Source organism: Bos grunniens, chromosome 9 (assembly GCF_055505025.1).
Source record: "Bos grunniens cultivar Pamir isolate PY7600 chromosome 9, Bosgru_T2T1.0, whole genome shotgun sequence".
NCBI classification, from domain to species: domain Eukaryota; kingdom Metazoa; phylum Chordata; class Mammalia; order Artiodactyla; family Bovidae; genus Bos; species Bos grunniens.
The window spans coordinates 66,399,662-66,427,588 of NC_141173.1; the positions used below are offsets into that span (position 1 = coordinate 66,399,662).

At 39.2% G+C, this 27,927-nt stretch overlaps 1 protein-coding gene across 8 annotated transcripts in view; it reads right to left on the reverse strand.

Annotated features, from left to right (window-relative positions):
• Nucleotides 1–3,223: 3,223 nt before the first annotated feature.
• CYB5R4 (cytochrome b5 reductase 4) overlaps nucleotides 3,224–27,927 on the reverse strand; it is a 128,584-nt gene continuing 103,880 nt past the window's right edge. For all 8 annotated transcript variants that reach the window (XM_086316410.1, XM_086316414.1, XM_086316418.1 and 5 more), the window contains 4 exons: nucleotides 25,617–25,767; nucleotides 25,226–25,312; nucleotides 5,970–6,134; nucleotides 3,224–3,814 (listed from right to left, as the gene is read on the reverse strand). In XM_086316410.1, coding sequence (XP_086172536.1) covers nucleotides 3,760–3,814; nucleotides 5,970–6,134; nucleotides 25,226–25,312; nucleotides 25,617–25,767 — 458 coding nt within the window. In that variant the 3' untranslated portion in view covers nucleotides 3,224–3,759. The remainder of the gene's footprint in view (nucleotides 3,815–5,969; nucleotides 6,135–25,225; nucleotides 25,313–25,616; nucleotides 25,768–27,927) is intronic.

A 27,927-nucleotide genomic window follows, 5' to 3' on the forward strand; every position in this document is an offset into this window, starting at 1 on the left:
CTCTTCTTGCTATTCTTTGGAACTCTACATTTTGATGCTTATATCTTTCCTTTTCTCCTTTGCTTTTTGCTTCTCTTCTTTTCACAGCTATTTGTAAGGCCGCCCCAGACAGCCATTTTGCTTTTTTGCATTTCTTTTCCATGGGGATGGTGTTGATCCCTGTCTCCTGTACAAGGTCATGAACCTCAGTCCATAGTTCATCAAGCACTCTATCTATCAGATCTAGTCCCTTAAATCTATTTCTTACTTCCACTGTATAATCATAAGGGATTTGATTTAGGTCATACCTGAATGGTCTAGTGGTTTTCCCTTCTTTCTTCAATTTCAGTCTGAATTTGGTAATAAGGAGTTAATTATCTGAGCCACAGTCAGCTCCTGGTCTTGTTTTTGTTGACTGTGTAGAGCTTCTCCATCTTTGGCTGCAAAGAATATAATCAATCTGATTTTCGTGTTGACCATCTGGTGATGTCCATGTGTAGAGTCTTCTCTTGTGTTGTTGGAAGAGGGTGTTTGCTATGACCAGTGCATTTTCTTGGCAAAACTCTATTAGTCTTTGCCCTGCTTCATTCCATATTCCAAGGCCAAATTTGCCTGTTACTCCAGGTGTTTCTTGACTTCCTACTTTTGCATTCCAGTCCCCTATAATGAAAAGGACATCTTTTTTGGGTGTTAGTTCTACAAGGTCTTGTAGGTCTTCATAGAACCATTCAACTTTAGCTTCTTCAGTGTTACTGGTTGGGGCATAGACTTGGATTACTGTGATATTGAATGGTTTGCCTTGGAAACGAACAGAGATCATTCTGTCATTTTGAGATTGCATCCAAGTACTGCATTTTGGACTCTTTTGTTGACCATGATGGCTACTCGATTTCTTCTAAGGGATTCCTGCCCACAGTAGTAGATATAATGGTCATCTGAGTTAAATTCACCCATTGCAGTCCATTTTAGTTCACTGATTCCTAGAATTTAAACTGTGGGTTGATTCAAATCCACTTCAGCTGACTCACTAATTAAGGCGGTTTTAAGACTTGCCTGTCTTCCAAGGGGCATGTAGCTGAAGCAATATCTGCCGAAGTTACTTTCCTAGGAACTTGGAGTCAGCTGTGTCTAGCTGGAACTGAGCTGGTTAAGACTGGATAGGATCATTGATGCTCCAATAGCACAGATGAGTGGCCACGCAGTGACCTTTTGATATCAGAGGGCTAAAAACTCCACCCTCAGATCCTGCAGAGTGCCTCCACTTTTGAACATGCAAGGGCCTGGAGCTTAGTCACGCATGGGCAGAATGACAATTGCTCTAGCTTTTCCCAATCATCTCTCCCCATGCCTAAGAAAACCCTGCTTCTTTATCCTTTATCCCATAAGTACCCCAGCCCCTTCCAGATCTGAGACTTGTTCTCCGGCCTCCTGACTTGGCAGATTTTTAAAAAAACCCTCAGTTCAATTCAGTCAGTCAGTCATGTCCAATTCTTTGTGACCCCATGGACTGCAGCACTCCAGGCCTCCCTGTCCATTGCCAAATCCGGGAGCCTACTCAGACTCATGTCCATCACGTCAGTGATGCCATCCAACTATCTCATCCTCTGTCATCCCCTTCTCCTCCTGCCTTCATTCTTTCCCAGCACCAGGGTCTTTTCCAATGAGTCAGTTCTTTGCATCAGGTGGCCAAGTATTGGAGTTTCAGCTTCACCATCAATCCTTCCAATGAATATTCAGGACTGATTTCCTTTAGGATGGACTGGTTGGATCTCCTTGTAGTCCAAGGGACTCTCAAGCATCTTCTTCAACAGCACAGTTCAAAAGCATCAATTCCTCATGGCACTCAGATTTCTTTATAGTCCAGCTCTCACATCCATACATGACTATTGGAAAAACCCTCACTTTGCTGCAAACCTTGGTGTCTCAGTGTTTTGGCTTGCTGAGCATCAGCCAATCAGACCTGGTTGGGTTACATGACAGTCATGGCAAAAGGTTAGTTTGGGATCTATTGAATTTTAGTGGGTTGTGGAACATCCAGCTGGTATTCGGGAGGTAAAATTGAAGCTCAGTTGATTCTCAATTTAAGACACTAATCTGAGGATTATTAATATACAGGTTGAGAGGATGCTTATGGGTTTTATTTTGCTTTAAAATACAGTAAGAAGAGGACAGAGGAAAAGATACAGAGAGTAACAGGAGACTTTATTTGCTGGAGGCAGTCAAAAAGGGGTTGGAGGAGAGAGGAAAAAGGAGGATAGAAAAAATAAGAAAGCTGGCTAAGGTAGAATTAATTTCTATATTACTAATTAACTACAAAAAAAAGGTATGCCTAGAAAGTTCATGATCTTAGGGGAGAAAAAGGAGGTGGTAGGAAGGCAGAAGATAGAAAATGTTTCTGTTAGCCACCAGGGAGCATTGACAGCCTAGGACAGCTAGGTCCTGCCTGGGTGAATGAGGACAGACAGAAGAGGGAGACATAGGGAAAGACAGTGTTGACTCAGCCACTTGCACTTGGGGAGCTTCCGAGGCTGGGGGTTTGTAATTTGAGGAATGTTAATATTGTGTTTTCTCTTGAGTATACCATTCATTTGCTGAAGCTTAGCTGCTTACAAAATCATTTACAGAGAAGTTGGAGACACCCGTCCCCCAACCCCCCTCCCCGTCACTTCTGTAAAAAAGCAATGCTGCTATCCTGAATAAGAGTGAAAAATTGAAGTTAGCTTATGCAGAACCACCCATGCATCCAACGCGGTTTCCTCATGAAAAAGCTCACAACGGCTTTTCTCGATACTCTTTGAAGAATCCCCATCTGTGAGAGCTTTTTGCAGGCTGTGCACAGAGGCAGGGAGAGAGAATAAGATGACCACACAGCAGAGCTTAGGAGGGCTCCCCACTGAGCTGGCATTTGTGGGGCGAGCAACCAGCCAGGGAAGGTACCATTTAGGATGGCGTGTTCCTCATTTTCCTAGCTGGTCCAGGCAGACTCAAAAAGAATTTAAATTTAATCCATTCCAAAGCAGCAAATGATTGTTTTAGGCCATGGGTCCAGAGGCTACACTTCCATTATCTTTCCCGATGTCTCTAGTTTTGGCTAAGAAAAGCTGTCGAAGTTATCTAAGTTTCTAAACACATCTAATCCAAAACTACCTGTGTGAGTGTCTCCAGAATCTTTTATCATTGCCTCTTAATATTCTCCTTACATACCACCCCAAACATGCATTCAAACACATTTCTATGACAAAGATTAAAAAGTACTTAAGTATATTTTTATTCTACTCTGTATCAAGGCCATAGACACAAAATGTTTGGATCGCTTAATAAGTTATAACATTCCATGTTTTCATAGTAAGAACAAGGACATAAATAATCATTTCCTGAGTTAACAGTGCAATGTAAAATTTAATCTGTATTGCTAATCAGACATTGTACAGCATAGAAATGTGATCAAAATGATCATTTGCTTTATCATGTCATAAAACACGAGAGCTTACTGTAGAACAGTGATACAGTTTACATGGTAAGGAACTTTGTGATTCATAACAAAGAATCCTATACGTACTTGTTGTCATGATTGACTTTTCAGGACAAATATCAGTAGTAAAATAAGTTAAGGTACAAAATAAAGTCCACAAGGTATCTATAGTGAAGAAACGTTTGTTTTTGTTTAAGAAACTGAAACTTGGATTCTAGTTAACCTTTTAGTATATACAAAAATGTTCTCTTAAAAAAAACCTTAAGTAATCACAAATTTAGATTAAACAGTTGAATGACAGCTCTTCATTATGCTGTAAAACTATGGATCTCATCTTTGGAAAAGTTCAGATCATGCAGCATCCTGAAAAACAAATACAAAGCACATGTTTCTTATGGAAGATGCTTGAAAATAAAATAACATCAAAGTTTACCACTGTAACCATAATATTTTTTCATATTTCCCAGTTAGTATGTGCTGTCTAAAAAACCCCATAATTTTCACTTCTAAAAAATTAACAATTCCTTAGTGTCATCAAATATCTAGTAAGTGTTCACACCTGCAGCTGTCTCATAAGTGTTATAATTTTTAAAAGTATGTTTGAATCAAGATCCAACTAAAGTCTATTCACTGTGACTGGTTTATATGTGTTTTAGGTATCTTTTGAGCTGTAAGATCCCCTCCATCTCTCTCTGTCCTGCAATTTATTTGTTGACAAAATGAGATTTTCACACATTGACTCCCCCATGGTTCTGATTTTGCAGTATCCCTGTGGCTTTACTCTAATAATATGTTCCTTTTTCCTTTTATCTCCCTAAATTTAATAATCAGATCTAGAGGTCTGATCAGATACAGGTTCAATTCTTTTTGACCAGACTACGTCATAGATCGTGCTCTTTCATCACGAGGCACATAATACCTGGTTGGCTCTCTTTTGGGATGCAAACCACCATTGATGATCTAGGTACGGATCAATTAGTTCATTAGGGACTGAAGTTGATGACATCCTACTTCTATCATTATTTATCAGCCAAGGAATTCTCTAAAGAATAACTTCTTCTCACTTATTATGTGGTTACACAGTAGTATAGCTCATACAGAAAAGGCAGAATAAATCCTTATTTTTTTCCCCTTTATTCATCAGTTTTCAAAGTAAGGAGTTGATACCATAGCATTCTATCTTAATTTTCCCTCACGGAAAAGTAGAAATACGGCTTAAGTACAATTTAACTTGGAAAACACTATCAAAGGAGATAGTGCCTTAAAAGTAGCTGTTTAAAATGCTGCTAAAAAAATAAACATTTATTTAGAACTCCCTCTATGTAGTCACTGTGCTAAGCACTTCAGTGCATAAATATTATCATTTATTGCCTTGTATAAATGAGGCTTCCCAGGTGGCAGTGGTAAAGAATCTGCCAGTCAATGCAAGAGATGCAGGAGATGCGGGGTTGATTCCTGGGTCGGAAAGATCCCCTGGAGGAGGAAATGGCAACCCACTCCAGTATTCTTGCCTGGAGAAGTCCATGGACAGAGGAGCCTGCCGGGCTACAGTCTGTAGGGTCCCAAAGAGTAGGACACGACTGAGCGACTGATACACATGTACATATAGAAATGCACTAAAGTTTAGAAAGTTTTGGCTCGTAGCTAATGACTGCAGGGTGACTGTAAGTGGTGGAGCTGGGTTTCCAACCCAAACTGGTAGCTTCCAGAGCATACACACATATTCACACAAAGGCCAGGATGGCACAGGAGTCAAAAGGACCAATGTGGTACAGCAGGCAAGCCTCTCACTATCTAACCCCATCCTATCTTTTCAGCCATACTGCCTGTCTTTTTCATAATTAAAAATAAAACAGCAAGAGAGAAAACTATCTAGAAAGTGTTAGGTTCAGTCATATACCAAACAAGGAAATGCAGAGCATTTAAGGCAGCTGTATTTTAAAATCATCTAGAAACCCAATAACAGTGGCTATCGCTATATCTAAACTAAACACGTTAAAGTGTCATTTTAGAGTTAAATCAGATCAAGGTGATTTTTAAATAAGATAGTCATACCACTGAGTTTTCATTGTACAGAGTTCAACTCTGTGACTAATGCTCACCCAGCTGCAGAGAGGGAGGATCAAAAGCTATAATGAGATGAACATAGCTTATGATATTTTAAAAGATTATTATATATTATGAAGCTTTGGTGGAAGGAGAGGCTGAATCTAGAGCCCTAAAAAGATCTGGCACCCATTCTATGAATGTGTTCATGCTGCCTGCCACTAGGAGAGGCTATCAAGAGCTGGGTGTATCTTATTTTTGTGTTCACGTTTAACTCTGTGCATAACTGGGGCCTCCGACCCTTCACTGCATACAGATGAAACACTTGGTCAGTATTTTCTTACACTGTGACAGACTTCTAAAGTGCAGGTTCATATGAACAGGAAGAACTGAGAGCCACATCAACTGCTTTTTACAGGAGGCTGTATTTCACCAGTGCTGCAGTTCTTTCTCCTACCACATTGCTACTCACTTCATTCCTTGTTCTGTGAATGGCGTTGGTCCACAAAGGCAGATGAGGACTTTGGATGTGTCTGATCTTCTTTTCAAAAATTCAGAGAGCAGAGCTGGTGAAATGTATCCCTGTTTGCCACTCCATTCAGAAGTAGGTGCTGAGAGGACAAATTCTACCTCAAATCTGGAGAAAAGAAACATTTCTTTAAAAAGTTTATTATGTTAAACATGTCAGGAACATGTTTCAAGTTCAATAAAACATCTTTTTTCTCCTCTGGAGAACAACTGAATATAGGAAGGTTGATACACTTGCTAGAAGAGCACTGGAAGGGATTGTAAACAAAGATTTCACAAAAAATACAAGTAAATCCATAGTTATTTAACATAAACTTTTGTTACAGAAAAGAGAATAATTTGACATTTTTTACTGAACTCAGAGAGAGCTTAGCCTGGGTTCATGACCTGTGTGTAATTACATTCTACCTACATATAAATGTATTCCACTCAATAAACAGTTGTTGAGTTCAACCAAGGATGACTATATCCAAGATAGAGAATGTGGTTTTTAGGGACCCTACAAACCAAATCATTTTAAATTAAAATATTTTGAATTAAAAAAAGAAAGCTCAAAGTTATCTCAGAGAGCTCCACGCTTCTATTAATCTGCTCAGTAAAGAACATGACCAATGACATGTGCATTTTAATCTCTGACTCAAACCCTTCTAATGAGTCCTTGACTCTGATGACCAATTGCCTATCTGCCTCTTTTCTGTTAACGTCTCCATGGGCTCACCTCACCCTGCAGTCTCCCTGTGCCACACTTGGCTTCACTGCTGTGAATGGCACACACTCACGTGGGTGCACAAACCAGAAACCTGAGACTGATCTGCCTCACCTTTCACATCCAGATTCTCCCTGATCCTAGCTCCTAACTCTGTGCTCTGCTTCTCAGCCTGCACTGCCACAGCCTGCCTGTTCTCTTTCTGTAATGTTTCTACCACACCCCACCGTTCAGTTCTTAGCTCAAGCATCATTTCTAGGGAAGCACTGCTGTTCCACTGTCTTTTCTTATATGTGTTGTAGAAATGTTTCCCTTTTCCTCTTCTTTATCACTCTTAAATCAGGCTGTAAATAGGTGGTCACCGAGATGATTATTTTAGTAATGTCTGCTGCTGTTGCTAAGTCACTTCAGTCGTGTCTGACTCTCTGTGACTCCACAGACGTCAGCCCACCAGGCTCTCCTGCCCCTGGGATTCTCCAGGCAAGAACACTGGAGTGGGTTGCCATTTCCTACTCCAATGCATGAAAGTGAAAAAGTGAAAGTGAAGTCGCTCAGTCGTGTCCACTTTCCCCATAAGACTAGAAACTCAATGAGGGCAGGGACTGGTTACCGCTGCACCCCTAGTAGCCAGCACACAGGGAGGAAGGCATTTGAGAAGAGTACAGAATTACAAGAAGAAAGAAGTACATCAAACCAAGTCTCAAAAGGAGCTCCAGACCAGTTCTTCCCACAGCTCTGTAATATGATATGTGACCTGCTGGTGAAGAGCCAGAGCAAATTGAAAATTCTAAGCTGTACCTGGTCCCTTTGCTCTGTTTTCAAACACCACTAATTCTTATCATTTTTCAGCAGCATAGATCAAATGCCTTGCTACATTTTCTGCTTGAGTAATTTAGATCTTTTCTCAATAGTGGCAGAAATTAATTATATGTTAATCTCAAGAAAACGCTGAAGTGAATCATTTCTCTCGTGAGGTGGCCTGGGTAGCCGAACACCAGAACAGAAACAAGAGGCAGCTGGTGCAGTGGTCCTTGCCTGGCTGCACTGCAGCAGGTTAACGCTCCCAAAAGCTGATGGGAGTCGGGGTGGGGAGGGTGAGGGTGGCACAGGTACACAGATCACCTCAGGGTCCAGCTGGGGACAGAAAAGTCATCCCAGCTCTCAGCAGACCCAGACTCTAGGTGGGAAAAACTACATGCTCTTACAATTCTAATAATCTGATTTTATATTTAAAAACCCTATAGAGACCTGTTTTTTTTCTTGCTTTCAAGATTCCCATTTTGTTTTAGCAGTGATTCAAATCCACCCTATAGAAAATAGCACCCCCAAAAAACATTCTTTCACTAACATTTTTTCCTTCCCTGCAGTTATAATTAAGAAAGTGTTAGATAATTCTGGAATGTGATGTCTGTTTACTGCTTCATGAGGGCAGAGTCCTTGTTTATCTTCTTCTACACTGTATTCAGGCTTGGTTTGAGACAAATGTGCAAAAAATACTTGATGAATAAATAAAAGAATTTATTGAACAAGCTATACTGGTTAAAAATAAACAGTATACTTGGAAAAGCAAAGCCATATGCTGGTATCTATGAAATTACATATAAAAATGTATGCAAATTTGTGGGAGCATTTTTCTGGGAAGGTCCATAACCTTTCATCAGATTATCAAAGGGGACCCAAGAGCAGCTGCAGAATCACTATCTTAAGACATTTCTAACTATACATAGACAGTACAATGGAAGACAGCAACTGCCTTGTTAAATTACAAATGAAAGATAGTCTCCTCTGCCTCTATTTTCCAATAAACCTGTCACTGGAATAAAACTGCTAAGATATGTAAATCAATATTGGGTGTCCTTTGTCATCCAAAAAAATCCTGCTTTTCCTTTAATGAGCTGCTTTAAAAAGAAAAAAAAAATCCTCATCAGTGGCATACTTTCTACAGGCATCTACCATAGGGTGAAAAATAACTGTGATCCTTACGTAAATGGTATAAATTCCTTATATGTTTTTTTTTTTTTTTAAAGATTATTTTTACACACATCATTAGCAACAGGAACATCTAATGCCCAGATCAAGGCTTCTAAATATTATTCTCTATGAAAAAGAACCAGAGCTCTTTGGAGAAATGGTTGATCTTCAGCCACAGACATGGAAAGTGTAAAATGAACCTAAAACATTTTGTTGTGTCAGAAAGCAAATAAGTGCTCAAAGAATAATAGGAATTTATCCAAGAGTCTCAGAAGCCAGCTTAACAGAGTTCCCATGGCCACGTCTACAAAAGTTGGGCATCAAAATAAATAACAATAGTCATAGATTATAATCCACTGATAGCCAGAATCCATGAGCCATACTGGTAATCAATCGATCAATGAGAAAAAGTTCTTCTTACAGAAGAATGGCAGCTAATAAATATAGAAGAAATGATAGAACCAGAAAAATCACTGTGATGTTTTTTTTTTTTTCCTCCAAAATCTTCCCACCCTCTCCCTCTCCCACAGAGTCCATAAGCCTGTTCTATACATCAGTGTCTCTTTTGCTGTCTCGTATACAGGGTTATCGTTACCATCTTTCTAAATTCCATATATATGCGTTAGTATACTGTATTGGTGTTTTTCCTTCTGGCTTACTTCACTCTGTATAATAGGCTCCAGTTTCATCCACCTCATTAGAACTGATTCAAATGTATTCTTTTTAATGGCTGAGTAATACTCCATTGTGTATATGTACCACAGCTTTATTATCCATTCATCTGCTGATGGACATCTAGGTTGCTTCCATGTCCTGGCTATTATAAACAGTGCTGCGATGAACATTGGGGTACACGTGTCTCTTTCCCTTTTGGTTTCCTCAGTGTGTATGCCCAGCAGTGGGATTGCTGGATCATAAGGCAGTTCTATTTCCAGTTTTTTAAGGAATCTCCACACTGTTCTCCATAGTGGCTGTACTAGTTTGCATTCCCACCAACAGTGTAAGAGGGTTCCCTTTTCTCCACACCCTCTCCAGCATTTATTATTTGTAGACTTTTGGATCGCAGCCACTCTGACTGGTGTGAAATGGTATCTCATAGTGGTTTTGATTTGCATTTCTCTGATAATGAGTGATGTTGAGCATCTTTTCATGTGTTTGTTAGCCATCTGTATGTCTTCTTTGGAGAAATGTCTATTTAGATCTTTGGCCCATTTTTTGATTGGGTCATTTATTTTTCTGGAGTTGAGCTGTAGGAGTAGCTTGTATATTTTTGAGATTAGTTGTTTGTCGGTTGCTTCATTTGCTATTATTTTCTCCCATTCTGAAGGCTGTCTTTTCACCTTGCTAATAGTTTCCTTTGATGTGCAGAAGCTTTTAAGGTTAATTAGGTCCCATTTGTTTATTTTTGCTTTTATTTCCAATATTCTGGGAGGTGGGTCATAGAGGATCCTGCTGTGATGTATGTCAGAGAGTGTTTTGCCTATGTTCTCCTCTAGGAGTTTTATAGTTTCTGGTTTTACGTTGAGATCTTTAATCCATTTTGAGTTTATTTTTGTATATGGTGTTAGAAAGTGTTCTAGTTTCATTCTTTTACAAGTGGTTGACCAGATTTCCCAGCACCACTTGTTAAAGAGATTGTCTTTAATCCATTGTATATTCTTGCCTCCTTTGTCAAAGATAAGGTGTCCATATGTGCGTGGATTTATCTCTGGGCTTTCTATTTTGTTCCATTGATCTATATTTCTGTCTTTGTGCCAGTACCATACTGTCTTGATAACTGTGGCTTTGTAGTAGAGCCTGAAGTCAGGTAGGTTGATTCCTCCAGTTCTTTTTCTTTCTCAAGATCGCTTTGGCTATTCGAGGTTTTTTGTATTTCCATACAAATTGTGAAATTATTTGTTCTAGCTCTGTGAAGAATACTGTTGGTAGCTTGATAGGGATTGCATTGAATCTATAAATTGCTTTGGGTAGTATACTCATTTTCACTATATTGATTCTTCCAATCCATGAACATGGTATATTTCTCCATCTATTAGTGTCCTCTTTGATTTCTTTCACCAGTGTTTTTATAGTTTTCTATATATAGGTCTTTAGTTTCTTTAGGTAGATATATTCCTAAGTATTTTATTCTTTTCGTTGCAATGGTGAATGGAATTGTTTCCTTAATTTCTCTTTCTGTTTTCTCATTATTAGTGTATAGGAATGCAAGGGATTTCTGTGTGTTGATTTTATATCCTGCAACTTTACTATAATCATTGATTAGTTCTAGTAATTTTCTGGTGGAGTCTTTAGGGTTTTCTATGTAGAGGATCATGTCATCTGCAAATAGTGAGAGTTTTACTTCTTCTTTTCCAATTTGGATTCCTTTTATTTCTTTTTCTGCTCTGATTGCTGTGGCCAAAACTTCCAAAACTATGTTGAATAGTAATGGTGAAAGTGGGCACCCTTGTCTTGTTCCTGACTTTAGAGGAAATGCTTTCAATTTTTCACCATTGAGGATAATGTTTGCTGTGGGTTTGTCATATATAGCTTTTATTATGTTGAGGTATGTTCCTTCTATTCCTGCTTTCTGGAGAGTTTTTATCATAAATGGGTGTTGAATTTTGTCAAAGGCTTTCTCTGCATCTATTGAGATAATCATATGGTTTTTGTTTTTCAATTTGTTAATGTGGTATATTACATTGATTGATTTGCGGATATTGAAGAATCCTTGCATCCCTGGGATAAAGCCCACTTGGTCATGGTGTATGATCTTTTTAATGTGTTGTTGGATTCTGATTGCTAGAATTTTGTTTAGGATTTTTGCATCTATATTCATCAGTGATATTGGTCTGTAGTTTTCTTTTTTTGTGGGATCTTTGTCAGGTTTTGGTATTAGGGTGATGGTGGCCTCATAGAATGAGTTTGGAAGTTTACCTTCCTCTGCAATTTTCTGGAAGAGTTTGAGCAGGATAGGTGTTAGCTCTTCTCTAAATTTTTGGTAGAATTCAGCTGTGAAGCCGTCTGGACCTGGGCTTTTGTTTGCTGGAAGATTTTTGATTACAGTTTCAATTTCCGTGCTTGTGATGGGTCTGTTAAGGTTTTCTATTTCTTCCTGGTCGAGTTTTGGAAAGTTGTACTTTTCTAAGAATTTGTCCATTTCTTCCTCGTTGTCCATTTTATTGGCATATAATTGTTGATAATAGTCTCTTATGATCCTTTGTATTTCTGTGTTGTCTGTTGTGATCTCTCCATTTTCGTTTCTAATTTTTTTGATTTGATTTTTCTCCCTTTGTTTCTTGATGAGTCTGGCTAATGGTTTATCAATTTTATTTATCCTTTCAAAGAACCAGCTTTTGGCTTTGTTGATTTTTGCTATGGTCTCTTTTGTTTCTTTTGCATTTATTTCTGCTCTAATTTTTTAAGATTTCTTTCCTTCTACTAACCCTGGGGTTCTTCATTTCTTCCTTTTCTAGTTGCTTTAGGTGTAGAGTTAGGTTATTTATTTGACTTTTTTCTTGTTTCTTGAGGTGTGCCTGTATTGCTATGAACTTTCCCCTTAGGACTGCTTTTACTGTGTCCCACAGGTTTTGGGTTGTTGTGTTTTCATTTTCATTCGTTTCTATGCAAATTTTGATTTCTTTTTTGATTTCTTCTGTGATTTGTTGGTTATTCAGCAGGGTGTTGTTCATCCTCCATATGTTGGAATTTTTAATAGTTTTTCTCCTGTAATTGAGATCTAATCTTACTGCATTGTGGTCAGAAAAGATGCTTGGAATGATTTCTATTTTTTTGAATTTACCAAGGCTAGCTTTATGGCCCAGGATGTGATCTATCCTGGAGAAGGTTCCATGTGCACTTGAGAAAAAGGTGAAATTCATTGTTTTGGGATGAAATGTCCTATAGATATCAATTAGGTCTAACTGGTCTATTGTATCGTTTAAAGTTTGTGTTTCCTTGTTAATTTTCTGTTTAGTTGATCTATCCATAGGTGTGAGTGGGGTATTAAAGTCTCCCACTATTATTGTGTTATTGTTAATTTCTCCTTTCATACTTGTTAGCATTTGTCTTACACACTGCGGTGCTCCCGTGTTGGGTGCATATATATTTATAATTGTTATATCTTCTTCTTGGATTGATCCTTTGATCATTATGTAGTGACCTTCTTTGTCTCTTTTCACAGCCTTTGTTTTAAAGTCTATTTTATCTGATATAAGTATTGCTACTCCTGCTTTCTTTTGGTCCCTATTTGCATGGAAAATCTTTTTCCAGCCCTTCACTTTCAGTCTGTATGTGTCCCCTGTTTTGAGGTGGGTCTCCTGTAGACAACATATGTAGGGGTCTTGTTTTTGTATCCATTCAGCCAGTCTTTGTCTTTTGGTTGGGGCATTCAACCCATTTATGTTTAAGGTAATTACTGATAAGTATGATCCCGTTGCCATTTACTTTATTGTTTGGGGTTCGAATTTATACACCATTTTTGTGTTTCCTGTCTAGAGAATATCCTTTAGTATTTGTTGGAGAGCTGGTTTGGTGGTGCAGAATTCTCTCAGCTTTTGCTTGTCTGAGAAGCTTTTGATTTCTCCTTCATACTTGAATGAGATCCTTGCTGGGTACAATAATCTGGGCTGTAGGTTATTTTCTTTCATCATTTTAAGTATGTCTTGCCATTCCCTCCTGGCTTGAAGAGTTTCTATTGAAAGATCAGCTGTTATCCTTATGGGAATTCCCTTGTGTGTTATTTGTTGTTTTTCCCTTGCTGCTTTTCATATTTGTTCTTTGTGTTTGATCTTTGTTAATTTGATTAATATGTGTCTTGGGGTGTTTCGCCTTGGGTTTATCCTATTTGGGATTCTCTGGGTTTCTTGGACTTGGGTGATTATTTCCTTCCCCAGTTTAGGGAAGTTTTCAACTATTATCTCCTCAAGTATTTTCTCATGGTCTTTCTTTTTGTCTTCTTCTTCTGGAACCCCTATGATTCGAATGTTGTAGCGTTTAATATTGTCCTGGAGGTCTCTGAGATTGTCCTCATTTCTTTTAATTCGTTTTTCTTTTATTCTCTCTGACTCATTTATTTCTACCATTCTATCTTCTACTTCACTTATCCTATCTTCTGCCTCTGTTATTCTACTATTTGTTCCCTCCAGAGTGTTTTTAATTTCATTTATTGCATTATTCATTATATATTGACTCTTTTTTATTTCTTCTAGGTCCTTGTTAAACCTTTCTTGCATCTTCTCAATCCTTGTCTCCAAGCTATTTATCTGTGATTCCATTTTAATTTCAAGATTTTGGATCAATTTCACTATCATTATTCGGAATTCTTTATCAGGTAGATTCCCTATCTTTTCCTCTTTTGTTTGGTTTGGTGGGCATTTATCCTGTTCCTTTATCTGCTGGCTATTCCTCTGTCTCTTCATCTTGTTTAAATTGCTGAGTTTGGGGTGTCCTTTCTGTATTCTGGCAGTTTGTGGAGTTCTCTTTATTGTGGCTTTTCCTCGCTGTGTGTGGGTTTGTACAGGTGGCTTGTCAAGGTTTCCTGGTTAGGGAAGCTTGTGTCGGTGTTCTGATGGGTGGAGCTGTATTTCTTCTCTTTGTTCAGTCGCGCTGTGGGGAGGGAGGGAGGGATGCTGCAAACAAATAACACTGGCGTGCGCTCGCAGTGCCTCAACCACACTGGGTCTGCCCCCACTCACGGCGCGTGTAGCCTCTCTGCCCACACTGCTCGGGCTCTAGGTTGTTCCGCCGGGAACAATCCGAGGCTGGCCCTGGGTTGCATGTACCTCCCAGGTCCAAGCCGCTCAGGTTCAGGCACTCAGGTAGTCCTCAGAGGCGCAGACTCAGTTGGGCCTGAGTTTTGTGCTCTTCCCAGGTCCGAGCAGCTCAAGTGATGAGGTGTTTGGCGAGCGCCAATGCTGCGACTTATCGCCTCCCCACCACTCGGTTATCTGGGTGTAAAACCGGCGCACCTTCTCAGGCAGATGTTAACCGTCCAGACCCCCAAAAAGTTTTAGTTAGCAAAGAAGGCTGCTTACAGTTTTATAGATAATGTCTCTCTGGGGCTGCGATTGCCCCCTTCCGGCTCTGGCTGCCTGTCACCGGAGGGGGAAGGTCTGCAGCCGGCTATCTCTGTTCAATTCTTTGTTCCGTGTGCAGGCCTGGCGGTCTTAGGTTAGGGCTGGTTTTTCGCGTGGTAGATATCCCACAGTCTGGTTTGCTTCCAAATTATTTCGCTCAGATAGTGCTCAGGGTATTCAGGCCAGATTCTTACTCTAAGCGATGCAGCCCGCGCTGCGCCTCCCTGCCCAGCCCCCGCTTGCTAATGGCGCGTGCAGGCGTCTGCGCTGTTTCTCCACTGGGGGAGTTACCATAGGACTCGCAATCTTCGAGTTTTAATTGTTTATTTATTTTTTCTTCCTGTTATGTTGCCCTCTGTGCTTCCAAAGCTCGGCACAGATTCGGCAGTGAGAAGGTTTCCTGGTGTTTGGAAACTTCTCTCTTTTTAAGACTCCCTTCCCGGGACGGAACTCCGTCCCTCCCTCTTTTGTCTCTTTTTTTGTCTTTTATATTTTTTCCTACCTCCTTTCGAAGAGTTGGATTGCTTTTCTGGGTGCCTGATGTCCTCTGCCGGCATTCAGAAGTTGTTTTGTGGAATTTACTCGACGTTTAAACGCTCTTTTGATGAATTTGTGGGGGAGAAAGTGTTCTCCCCGTCCTACTCCTCCGCCATCTTGGCTCCTCCCCCTTATATGTTTTGTACTTAGTTACATATTGGTCCCCTGGGTATACCTTTGGGGCTCTCAAAAGAAAAAGACCAGGTGGCATGGATGCAGTTTTAGAGGACGGTAAGGAGACTGTTCTGGAGAAGGAAATGGCAACCCTCTCCAGTGTTCTTGTCTGGAGAATTCCATGGACAGAGGAGCCTGGTGGGCTACAGTCCATGGGGTCACAAAGAGAAGGACACGACTGAATGATCTTCTCCTTCCTGGGACTAGAAAAGAGCTTAAACTGGAGTGGGAGCAATCCCAAGTTAACTCAAGAATACCTGAATGAAGGACTTTTTACACCACATCAAGATACAGACGGTTATTATGGATGGTTACTTCCGAATTTTTCTAAAAGGCAACTTACTGTCTGAAGCATTTGTAGCTTTGAGGCGTGCACTGCCTCAGGTGAATGTCCTGAAATTCCTTTCCACCCTATTATTTCAAAAGTGCCAGAAAAGACTCGGACTCTTGAAAAAGTTATCAGAAAATACATTTCGAGGATCCATAAAGTGCAAAGCAATATATATGAGAGAGAAAGAGAGACCTGATTCTATGAGGTCTAAATGTCAATGAAAGTAAACAAGCTTGTGAAAAAGAAATTATTTTTAAGTAGACTGATAACGACTTGAGATAAAAAATCTTGAAATACAAATGTATTCATTAGTCTAAACCGCATGCAGAGCCTGAAGTCATTTAACAACATATTCCCTCCTCCCCCAGGCAATCAACTTCCCGGACCCACTGATTCCTACTTCTTAACACAGGCATGGCCCTGCCCTCCCATTTTTACTGCCATAGCTTCAGTTCCAGCCCTTCTATCCCTCGTCTAAGATGCTGCTCTATTAGCCTTATCCTCATCTACCTGGCACATCCTCGTTATACTAGTTTTCCTAAAAACACAGATCCAATCTCACAATTACTTTGCTTAAAAAGCTTCAGTGACTTGTTACTACCCACAAAATAGTATTTCAAAAGTATTTGGGGCCCCAGCTTTCCCTGGCTTTTCTAAACTAAAGAAAAATACTAGAAACTGTGGTGAACGCTATTTGCTCATGGGAGAAACAGCTCATAAACAGCTGACGTTAACATGAGATAAAACGTACATCTTATAGAAACATTTCTCAAAATGAATCTGATGAAACACCTGTGTTCTTTCAAATGTTAGTGGTAGTCCATGGTGGGGGAGGGGGAAGCTAACCTAATCAAGTAAGTTTGGGGGAAAATTAAAAGATATTTCTTTAGAATTTTTCAAAACCTTGAACATGGTAAGTTCATATTAAGCTTCAAGAAGCTAACAGAGCACACATTATTTCTCAAACCTATTTAATCACAGAGCCCTTTAGGGTGGGAATACATGAACACATTCGAAGAAACACACCCCTGGAGGAACATCTAGCAGGGGAACAGAAAATGGTTTAGGGTCCAGATTAGGGACCCATGTATCTGAGTTGCCTCACAGGCTGCAGGAAAAGGAAGGGATTCAAGAACTTTCTTCAGTTTCCTTATGCTTCCGGAATCACTGGATTTTTCTATCTTAAAGGAACTAACACATTGCTAGTCCCCAGAGTACAGAAAAACTTTACCTTTTGAGAGGCTATTTGTCAAAATGGATCAGTAGCTTTGGTACACTTTGACTTAGTGAGTCTTCTGGTGAATTTCTATCCTGCAATACACAGAACTGTACAAAAAAGGTCTTAATGATCCAGATAACCATGATGATGTAATCCCTTACCGAGAGCCAGACATCCTGGAGTGTGAAGTTAAGTGGGCCTTAGGAAGCATTACTACGAACCAAGTTAGTGGAGGTGATAGAACTCCAGCTGAGCTATTTCAGCTCCTAAAAGATGATGCTATTAAAGTGCTGTACTTGATCTGTCAGCAAATTTGGAAAACTCGGCAATAGCCATAGGACTGGAAAAGGTCGGTTTTCATTCCAATAACAAAGAAGGGCAATACAAGAGAATGGTCAAACTACCATAAAATTGCACTCATTTCACAAGCCAGCAAGGTAATGCTCAAAATCCTCCCAGCTAGGCTTCAACAGTATGTGAACTGAGAACTTCCAGATGTATAAGCTGGATTTAGAAAAGGCAGAAGAACCAGAGATCAAATTGTCAACATCTGCTGGATCATAGAAAAAGCAAGAGAATTTCAGAAAAACATCTACTTCTGCTTCACTGACTACACTAAAGCCTTTGGCTGTGTGGATCACAACAAACTGTGGAAAATCCTTAAAGAGATGGGAATACCAGACCACCTTACCTGCCTCCTGAGAAACCTGTATGCAGGTCAAGGAGCAATAGTTAGAACGGATATGCAACAACGGACTGGTTCAAAATTGGAAAAGAAGTACATCAAGGCTGTATATTGTCAGCCTGCTTATTTAACTTATATGCAGGGTACATCATGAGAAATGCCAGGCTGGATGAAGCACAAACTAGAATCAAGATTGCCAGGAGAAATAGCAATAACCTCAGATATGCACATGACACCACCCTAATGGCAGAAAGCAAAGAGGAACTAAAGAGCCTCTTGATGAAAGTGAAAGAGGAGAGTAAAAAAGCTGGCTTAAAACTCAACATTCAAAAACTAAGACTGTGACATCTGGTCCCATCACTTCATGGCAAATAGATGGAGAAACAATGGAAACAGTGACAGACTTTATGTTCTTGGGCTCCAAAATCACTGCAGATGGTGACTCTAGCCATGAAATTAAAAGATGCTTGTTCCTTGGAAGAAAAGCTATGACAAACTTAGCATATTAAAAAGCAGAGATAACACTTTGTCAACAAAGGTCCATATAATCAAAGCTATGGTTTTTCCAGTAGTCATGTACCGATGTGAGAATTGGACCCTAAGGCTGAGCACTGAAGAATTGATGCTTTTGAACTGTGGTGTTGGAGAAGACTCTTGAGAATCTCTTGGACTGCAAGGAGATGAAACCAGTCATTCCTAAAGGAAATCAATCCTAAATATTCATTGGAAGGACTGATGCTGAAGCTCTAATACTTTGGCCACCTGATGAAAAGAACTGACTCACTGGAAAAGTCCCTGAATCTGGGAAAGATTGAAGGTAGGTGAAGCGAACAACAGAGGATGAGATGGTTAGATGGCATCACCAACTTAATGGACATGAGTTTGAGTAAGCTCCAGGAGTTTGTGGTAGACGGGGAAGCCTGGTGTGCTGCAGTCCATGGGGTAGCAAAGAGTCAGACACGATAAAGTGACTGAAAAACAATGACAGAATACAATGCAGCTATTAAAAACCATGGTATAATGCAGGTTTTCCCAACTAGCACTGCTGGCATTTTGGGCAGAATAATTTTCTGTCATCTTGTGTTGTTCTGTGCACTGTAGGCTCTTAGCAGCATTCTTGGCCTCTACCCACTAGGTGCCAGGGGAACCCCCTTCATCAGTTGTTATAATCAAAAATGTTTCCAGACATAAATGCCCCCTAGGGTGTAGAATCCAGGGCAAGAATGTGAAGTTAAGTGGGCCTTAGAAAGCATCACTACAAACAAAGCTAGTGGAGGTGATGGAATTCCAGTTGAGCTATTTCAAATCCTGGAAGATGCTGCTGTGAAAGTGCTGCACTCAATATGCCAGCAAATTTGGAAAACTCAGCAGTGCCCATAGGACTGGAAAAGGTCAGTTTTCATTCCAATCCCAAAGAAAGGCAATGCCAAAGAATGCTCAAACTACCACACAATTGCACTCATCTCACACGCTAGTAAAGTAATGCTCAAAATTCTCCAAGCCAGGCTTCAGCAATATGTGAACTGTGAACTTCCAGATGTTCAAGCTGGTTTTAGAAAAGGCAGAGGAACCAGAGATCAAATTGTCAACATCCACTGGATCACGGAAAAAGCAAGAGAGTTCCAGAAAAACATCTATTTCTGCTTTATTGACTATGCCAAAGCCTTTGACTGTGTGGATCACAATAAACTGTGGAAAATTCTGCAAGGGATGGGAATACCAGACCACCTGATCTGCCTCTTGAGAAATTTGTATGCAGGTCAGGAAGCAACAGTTTGAACTGGACATGGAACAACAGACTGGTTGCAAATGTGAAAAGGAGTACATCAAGGCTGTATATTGTCACCCTGCTTATTTAATTTATATGCAGAGTACATCATGAGAAATGCTGGACTGGAAGAAACACAAGCTGGAATCAAAATGGCTGGGAGAAATATCAATAACCTCAGATATGCAGATGACACCACCCTTATGGCAGAAAGTGAAGAGGAACTAAAAAGCCTCTTGATGAAAGTGAAAGTGGAGAGTGAGAAAGTTGGCTTAAAGCTCAACATTCAGAAAACGAAGATCATGGCATCTGGTCCCATCACTTCATGGGAAATAGATGGGGAAACAGTGGAAACAGTGTCAGACTTTATTTTTCTGGGCTCCAAAATCACTGCAGATGGTGACTGCAGCCATGAAATTAAAAGACGCTTACTCCTTGGAAGGAAAGTTATGACCAACCTAGATAGCATATTGAAAAGCAGAGACATTACTTTGCCAACAGAGGTCTGTCTAGTCAACGCTATGGTTTTTCCAGTGGTCATGTATGGATGTGAGAGTTGGACTGTGAAGAAGGCTGAGCACCGAAGAATTGATGCTTTTGAACTGTGGTGTTGGAGAAGACTCTTGAGAGTCCCTTGGACTGCAAGGAGATCCAACCAGTCCATTCTGAAGGAGATCAGCCCTGGGATTTCTTTGGAAGGAATGATGCTAAAGCTGAAACTCCAGTACTTTGGCCACCTGATGCGAAGAGTTGACTCATTGGAAAAGACTCTGATGCTGGAAGGGATTGGGGGCAAGAGGAGAAGGGGACGACAGAGGATGAGATGGCTGGATGGCATCACTGACTCGATGGACGTGAGTCTGAGTGAACTCTGGGAGTTGGTGATGGACAGGAGGCCTGGCGTGCAGGGATTCATGGGGTCGCAAAGAGTCGGACATGACTGAGCGACTGATCTGATCTGATCTGATACATAGAACATACACAATACACTAAAGAGAAAATGTAGTTATAAAAGTATAGTCAGTAGGACTACATTATTTAAAAAATACAAAAGAAAACAAATAATACATGTATATAAGTATGTGTGGGCAGGTGGAAAAGGGGAGAAAGAGAAAGAAAATGGAAAGATACAGACCATTACTTTTGCTTGGATGGTAAGACTACAGATGATTTTTTTCCCCATATATATTTTTCTATATAAATTCATATTAATTCTATAAACAGAGAAATCAACAAATCATCAAATTCCACTATTTACAGAGAAGAATATGCTACTAACTTTACTAAAATAAGGTTATTGTCTTCAAAAATGATTACTTTGAAAGGGAAGGAAAATACTTATTATATTTGTGTATTACAAAATGCCACCCAGGAGTAAATCTCATTGTAAAACTGTCCTTCCCCACAAAACTAATTCTGCAAAAGTAGAGAACTCAGAGTAGATGCATTCTACTGAGGGGCGAGGGAAGTACCGATGTATAATACTGAGCCAAGCAGGCCTCATAACACTGCTCAGTAAAAGACAAAAATATGAGACATTTAATTTGGATCACAGTTTACATAATAGCTACAGCTGTTGCTGTACATATTTATGTTCTGTTTTTCTCTCATTTTTCTTTAGGAAAGTATATGTAGGAGACTTCCCTAAACTTGGAATGTTGTGAACCAAATTCCAATTACTGGAGTTAATAGTCAAGTGTAATAGTATTTGGATAAAATTCAGGCAAGCTTTCTTTCCCTCCTCACATTTAAGCCTTAATGACATGAAAACTGAATTGAAACAGAAACATCCTAACAAAGCACTTATGGTCTATCTATTTTCTGCAATTCTAGTAAATTTAGCAACGTGGGAAAATGAAGAGATCCATTTCCCGGATTGCATGAGAAAATAAGGCAACACAACATCCCTGCTTCCTATCATAGCCCTGGGGAACAGGCACATGGCAGACGCTCACAAGTATTTCATGAATGAATGAACATTGCTACTGCTAAGTCACTTCAGTCGTGTCCGACTCTGTGTGACCCCATAGATGGCAGCCCTAACAAATAGGTTATCTAATAGAACTGCCTTGCTGTTGCTGTTGAGTCACTTCAGTCGTGTCCAACTCTGTGCAACCCCATAGACTGCAGCTCACCAGGCTCCCCCGTCCCTGGGATTCTCCAGGCAAGAACACTGGAGTGGGTTGCCATTTCCTTCTCCAATGCATGAAAGTGAAAAGTGAAAGGGAAGTCACTCAGTCGAGTCCCATTCTTCGCGACCCCATGGACTGCAGCCCACCAGGCTCCTCCGTCCATGGGATTTTCCAGGCAAGAGTACTGGAGTGGGGTGCCATCGAACGTTACAAATATACTAATTCTGGGCCCAGCACCTACTCTGCCATTTCACTGCCCCCTTTTGCAAACAATCCTATGATGTAGATATTGATGTCCCTTTTCATAGATGGAAAAAATGAAGCTCCATCAGATCAAGTAACTTGCTCAAGGTCACAAGGTTAATAAGTTTCCATTATACAATTGTGTTTCAAAGAATTTCCCTTGCCAAACACATTATTTGGATAAACATGCTTGCTGAAAATGAAAGTACTAGATTACACACCAGTCTCAGCATCTATTTTTCCTATTCCTCCTTGTTCTACAAAGGGCTGATTAGAAACTGTGTCCTAATCCTACAGAGAACAGGGTATTTCATTTAACTACACACGTTTTTATTGCCACAATCCAATAATAATCTAACCAAGATGATGTGTTCAAGTGTCACATTTTGTCATCAGAAATGTATTGGTAAAATGAGAAGTGACACAGGAGAGTCAATGTAGGAAATGTGTGGAAAGTATGATTTAACAGATAAAAAATAAAGCCTTAAATGTTAACTAAATGATGTTTATGACTGTAGCCCAACAGGCTCCTCTGTCCATGGGATTTCCCAGGCAAGAATACTGAGTGGGTTGCCATTTCCTTCTCCAGGGGTTCTTCCTGCCCCAGGGATCAAACCCAGGGACAGCCTGCACTGGCAGGCAGATTCTTTACCATTGAGCCACCCTGGAAGCCCAACTAAATGATAGTTATGACCAATTAAAACTACCTTACATTAAATTTAAACTTTTACTTTCCTTGAATGTGTGGGACTCAACAGTTATATATCTTGACTGAATACTACTACCAAAACCCATTGGTAAGCCTTCAAGGCCAGGTTTCTCCTCCATCTGCATAGTCTCAGAATATGGAAGGTTCCTGATAAATGTTCCAAAGCCACGTACCCATACGAAGCCATGCGTTTTCCAGTGAGGGTCTGACCATGAGTATCCAGGGAACACAGATCAGCCAGTGCTGGAAGTCAGTGCTAGTAGTGGGCCTCCAGCAAGGCGAGTGTATCTCCAGAAGGCCGAAGAGAAGGCAGGGAGCAGAGAACGCACAGGAATGGGAGCAGAAGAGAGAGGATAAAGGCAGGCTGGCAGTCAAAACACTCTCACTTCTCCCAGCAAACTGGAGCGTCTCTCTCACCTGATGAGTACTGTTAGAGCCACTCATCCAGAAGTGGGGATAAAGGGGCCTTTCCTTATCCTCAAGCCTACACAATGCCACCAACCCAAATTACATGGACCATGCAAGAAAAAACACACAGGGGATGTTGTTAAAGCATACTTTGTGTTCAGAAACTGTCAACACATACCCTTTACCAATTAGTTCTTACATCAAAGAAATACTGTTTGCCGAAATAATAGTAAATGAATTTTCCTTGTACAAGGAAAAGATCTTACAAAATACCATGTCCCCAAACTGCCAGAAGTACTTACAAAAGAAAAAACAAAAACTAGCCACAGAAGTATAGCTACGTCTGTCTAAAGTCTTTTAAATGATTGTTTAGAAAAAAGAAGCTCAAGTAGTCAATACAGAAATGAAATGCATGTCCACAGAGGTCCTCCCTAACCACAATCCAAATAATCTGAGGCAGGGCTTCACAGTTTCCAAAGCATTTACACTGCCTTCTCTAGTCTGCACAATAGCCTTAGGAAGGAAGTACGACAGATGTCATTATTCTATTTTGAAGATAAAGAGACAGGCCTACAGAGTAAGTAATTTTTGAATACAGTTTCAAGCTAGTAAAGGGTAGACAGAAAGCCAGAATTTAGGTCTTTAGGTTTTTTCATAAACGTTGCTTCCAATTTTCCACTTTGAGTGAAAAAGACACTAGAAAAACCCAGGAATCTGTATTTCTTTAAATTAGGCTCTAAATTGCCATGTAACTACTTAGACATAATAAATATTTTTAGGATTATGTTTTAAGTATATTAAGAAGAGAAAGCACTTCAAAGATCATTAAATTCAGATCATTCTTAATTTGTGCAAATTACTTACTAAACAAGAATGAGGGGGAGGATGGGAGACAACAGAGAGAAGACTAGAAGGAACCATGGCATCACCTTAGTGAAGATGTTTGGAAAATATTCTGAAGTACCTGGAGGCCCTGGGACAGCTGAGTTCCTGAAGTCTTTACCTTTGAAAAGGCAGAGAACTTTATCTATACTATACCGTCAAAAACATAAACATTTACGTCAGATACTTTGTGTGACTTAGGAAGTTCTGCAATTCTAGAAATAGTTTTTAACGATTACAAAAATGCTTCAGGATGTATGACAGCTTGTTCCATTCGCTCTTCTCCTAAAAGATGTGTTTTGAATTTCATACTGCTTTTACCTCTCTTTAGGGGAGATAGAGCATATGCCTGTTAACCTATCTCACCTTCTTCACTATGCTTGGGCTCTTTTTCTATGAAACAAATTGTTACCTTGCTGTCCTTGCTGCCTCATTCTGCCACTGAGTTCAGCCTGCCTCAAATTTTTTTCCATGAACTATACTGGCATTTCCCAAAGTGTCTACTGAGGATCATTTGTGATATTTAATTGTGTTTATGTAAACAAACAAAAATGAAGAGAATCTTGCTAAACAATGTATAATTAACCCCCTTTCTGGAAAGTCACAACAGGCACTGGCATGGATGGTAAAGGCTCTAAGAAATCCTGTAGTAAAGAATCATGTTTGCTTATTTAATTTGGCTGCACTGGGACTTAGCTGTGGCATGTGGGATCCTGAGTTGCATCATGTGGGCTCTTGGTTGCAGCATGCAGGATCTAGCTCCCTGACCAGGGATTGAACCCAGGCTACCTGCATTGGAAGTATGGAGTCTTAACCACTGGACCACCTGGGAAGTCCCAAAACATCTTTATTTTTGTTTAACTCATCTCACCAAACTTATTTGATTTGTCCCCATTATAATTAGAAAATCTTGAATTACCAAACTGACTACACTGGATCATTTTCAAAGAAACCCAACTCACTATAAAACATAACATAAACAGAAAGCCCAGGAACTTCCCTGGCGGTCCAGTGGTTAGGACTCTGAGCTTTCAATGTAGGGGGTGTGGGTTCGATCCTTAGTTGGGGAATATGATCCCATGAGCAATGTGGTGCAGCCAAAATTTTTTTTTAATTAAAAAAATCAATATAAAGTCCATTATATATTTTATCAATACATATTTGATGTCACATTGACCTTATCAAATAGTATTTCTTTGGGGAAGGTGTATTAACATTACTTACATTTAAATTTTTTAAAAGAGAATTATTGATTTGTTTAGTTTTTATTAGAAGGAGTTTTCTGGTCAACTAAGAACTGGAACTGAAAGAGGTTAAGGTCTCAACTGACTGAACATGTATGAAAATATTTAAACACAGAGCTAATACTACTTTAATACCTTTTATCCTTAAATGCTAATTTCTCCAACTGGCTTCTCCAAATTATGTCATCCTCTGTTTTATTGAAGAACATCAGCTTCACTTTCCTTAAAAGAAAAAACAACAATTCAAAAGTACTATTTCAATTATATTTAAAATACGCATGAATGGAAAGTCTAACCGTGAATTAGCATGAGTGTTTTTTCAGTGTCAATTAGGTAATCAAAGGTAACAAAACTAAAGGAATCAAGTGAATAAAACAGCTTAGAGTAGAGGAAGAAGAGAAAGAAATGATGACTAAGGGATGAGAACATGTCTGTTGAAGTCCATTGAGTTTTTAATAGATTTAGAACACCTTCTACTAATCTAACAGCCTCACAAGGGACAGGAATTAAATGTAAAATGACATACCTGAGACTGGGTATATTAGTCAAAGCATAATTCAGTACTTTAACCATTGGTGTGAAGCCTGTTCCTGCTGCCAATAAAAAGAGATCTTCCAATTCTTGGAGCTGGGATATTATAAAATTGCCCTCAGGATTGCTTACAGAAACATAATCTCCTATACAACGAAATATACATGAAATCAGAAAAAAAAAAAAAAATCAGGAAAACTGAAACAGTTAACCTAGCCAAATTAAGAACACTAGGAGAAGCAGGTTGCATAATTATCAGACTATATCTCAGTTTTCAAGGAATGTAAGCAGTTTTAAGAATATTCATTAGGCCCCCAAGTATGTCATTATACTCACATTTTCATTATAATCAAATTAATAATAAGGTTTTATTATACTTATTTCCCAACATTATTTTCCCAAACCATCTGGCATCTCTAATTTATAAACTACTGCCACTAATTATCAATAAAGTCTTGATTGCTAAACTATTGATAAAACTATTTAAAAAGCAGAGTCTGTGTATACCTGTCTTGCATAGTACAGAGTGGAGAATACATATTCACTACTTACATACTGATTCTTAATCATAGTAATAAACCTAGTAGGAGAAAAAAATTGAAATAGAAATACTTTCTAATATCTTATTATCTTTTTACTGTTAATTTTTTAATTACAAAAGTCACATTTCCTTACCAAAGAACATTTAAAAATATGCAAATATACAGCAATAAAAATCACTCCTAGATACTGTTAATAATTTGAGATAATTCTTTAGTCCATTTTAATTTTTTTAGTTTATTTTATTCCCCACTCCCTTCACTGAGGTTACTTCATACATTTGTAAAACAGATTCATTTGCCACACTCTGCATTCCATCTGGGATTCCCTGACATCACCAAACACAAGTTGCAGAACTTGCATTTTTTTCTGAAAGTTTTATATTTTTTTCACATAGTAAAATTCACTCTGCATGGTCTTTGACAAATGCATAGTCATGTGTCCACCATCTCAACAGCATACAGAATGCTTCTATCACCCTAAAAATTCCCCTTTGTATTCAACCCCTCACCCCACCCCTCACAACTATTTATCTGTTCCATTCCTACAGTTTTGCTTTTCCAGAATGTCATATAAATGGTAAAACTGTACAATTTGTAGCCTTTTGAGCCTAGGTGGTTTGGCACAGCAAAATGCATTTTTAAAATATTATCTTATGTACTATTGTTTTCTTAGCTCAGTCTCCCAAGACAATAGAAATAAAAACAAAATAAACAAATGGGATGGACCTAATTAAACATATAGGCTTTTGCACACAAAAGAGACCATAAAAAGAAAAAAAAAAGACAACGTACAGAATGGGAGAAAATATTTGCCAATGATGTGACAGACAAGGACTTAATCTCCAAAATATACAAACAGCTCATACAACTCAACAACAACAAAAAACAAACAACCCAATGGAAAAATAGGTAAAAGATCTTAGTAGACATTTCTTCAAAGAACATACAGATGGCCAATAGGCACATGAAGAGATGCTCAACATCACTAATCATTAGAGAAATGCAAATCAAAACCACAATGAGGAACCACCTCACACCAGTTAGAATGACCATCATTAAAAAATATACAAACAACAAATGCTGGAAAGGGTGTAGAGAAAAGGAAACCCTCCTACTCATTTGGTGGGAATGTAAATTGGTACAGCTACTATGGAAAACAGTGTGAAGGTTCCTCAGAAAACTGAAAATAGAATTACCATACGATTCAGCAATCCTATGCCTGGGCATATACATGGACAAATCAATAATTCAAAAAGAGACACGCACACCTATGTTCACAGCAGCACTATTCACAGTAGCCAAGACACAGAAATAATCTAAATGTTTAGCAACAGATGAATGGATAAATGTACATATATACAATCGGGTAATACTCAGCCATAAAAAAGAATGACATAATGCCATTTGCAGCAACATCGATGCAACTAGAGATTATCATACTAACTGCAGTAAGTCAGAAAGAGAAAGACAAAATATTATAAGATATCACTTATATGTGGAATCTAATGGCACAAATGAACGTATCTACAGAACAGAAACAGACTCACAGACATAGAGAACAGACTTGTGGTTGCCAAGGGGGAGGAGGTGGGAGAGGGGAGGACTGGGAGTTCAGGATGAACAGGTATAAACTATTATATATAGGATGATAAACAACAAGGTCCTACCATAGAGCATAGGAAACTATATTCAATATCCTGTGATAAACCATAATGGAAAAGAATATTAAAAAAAGAATGTCTATATGTGTATAACTGAGTCAAT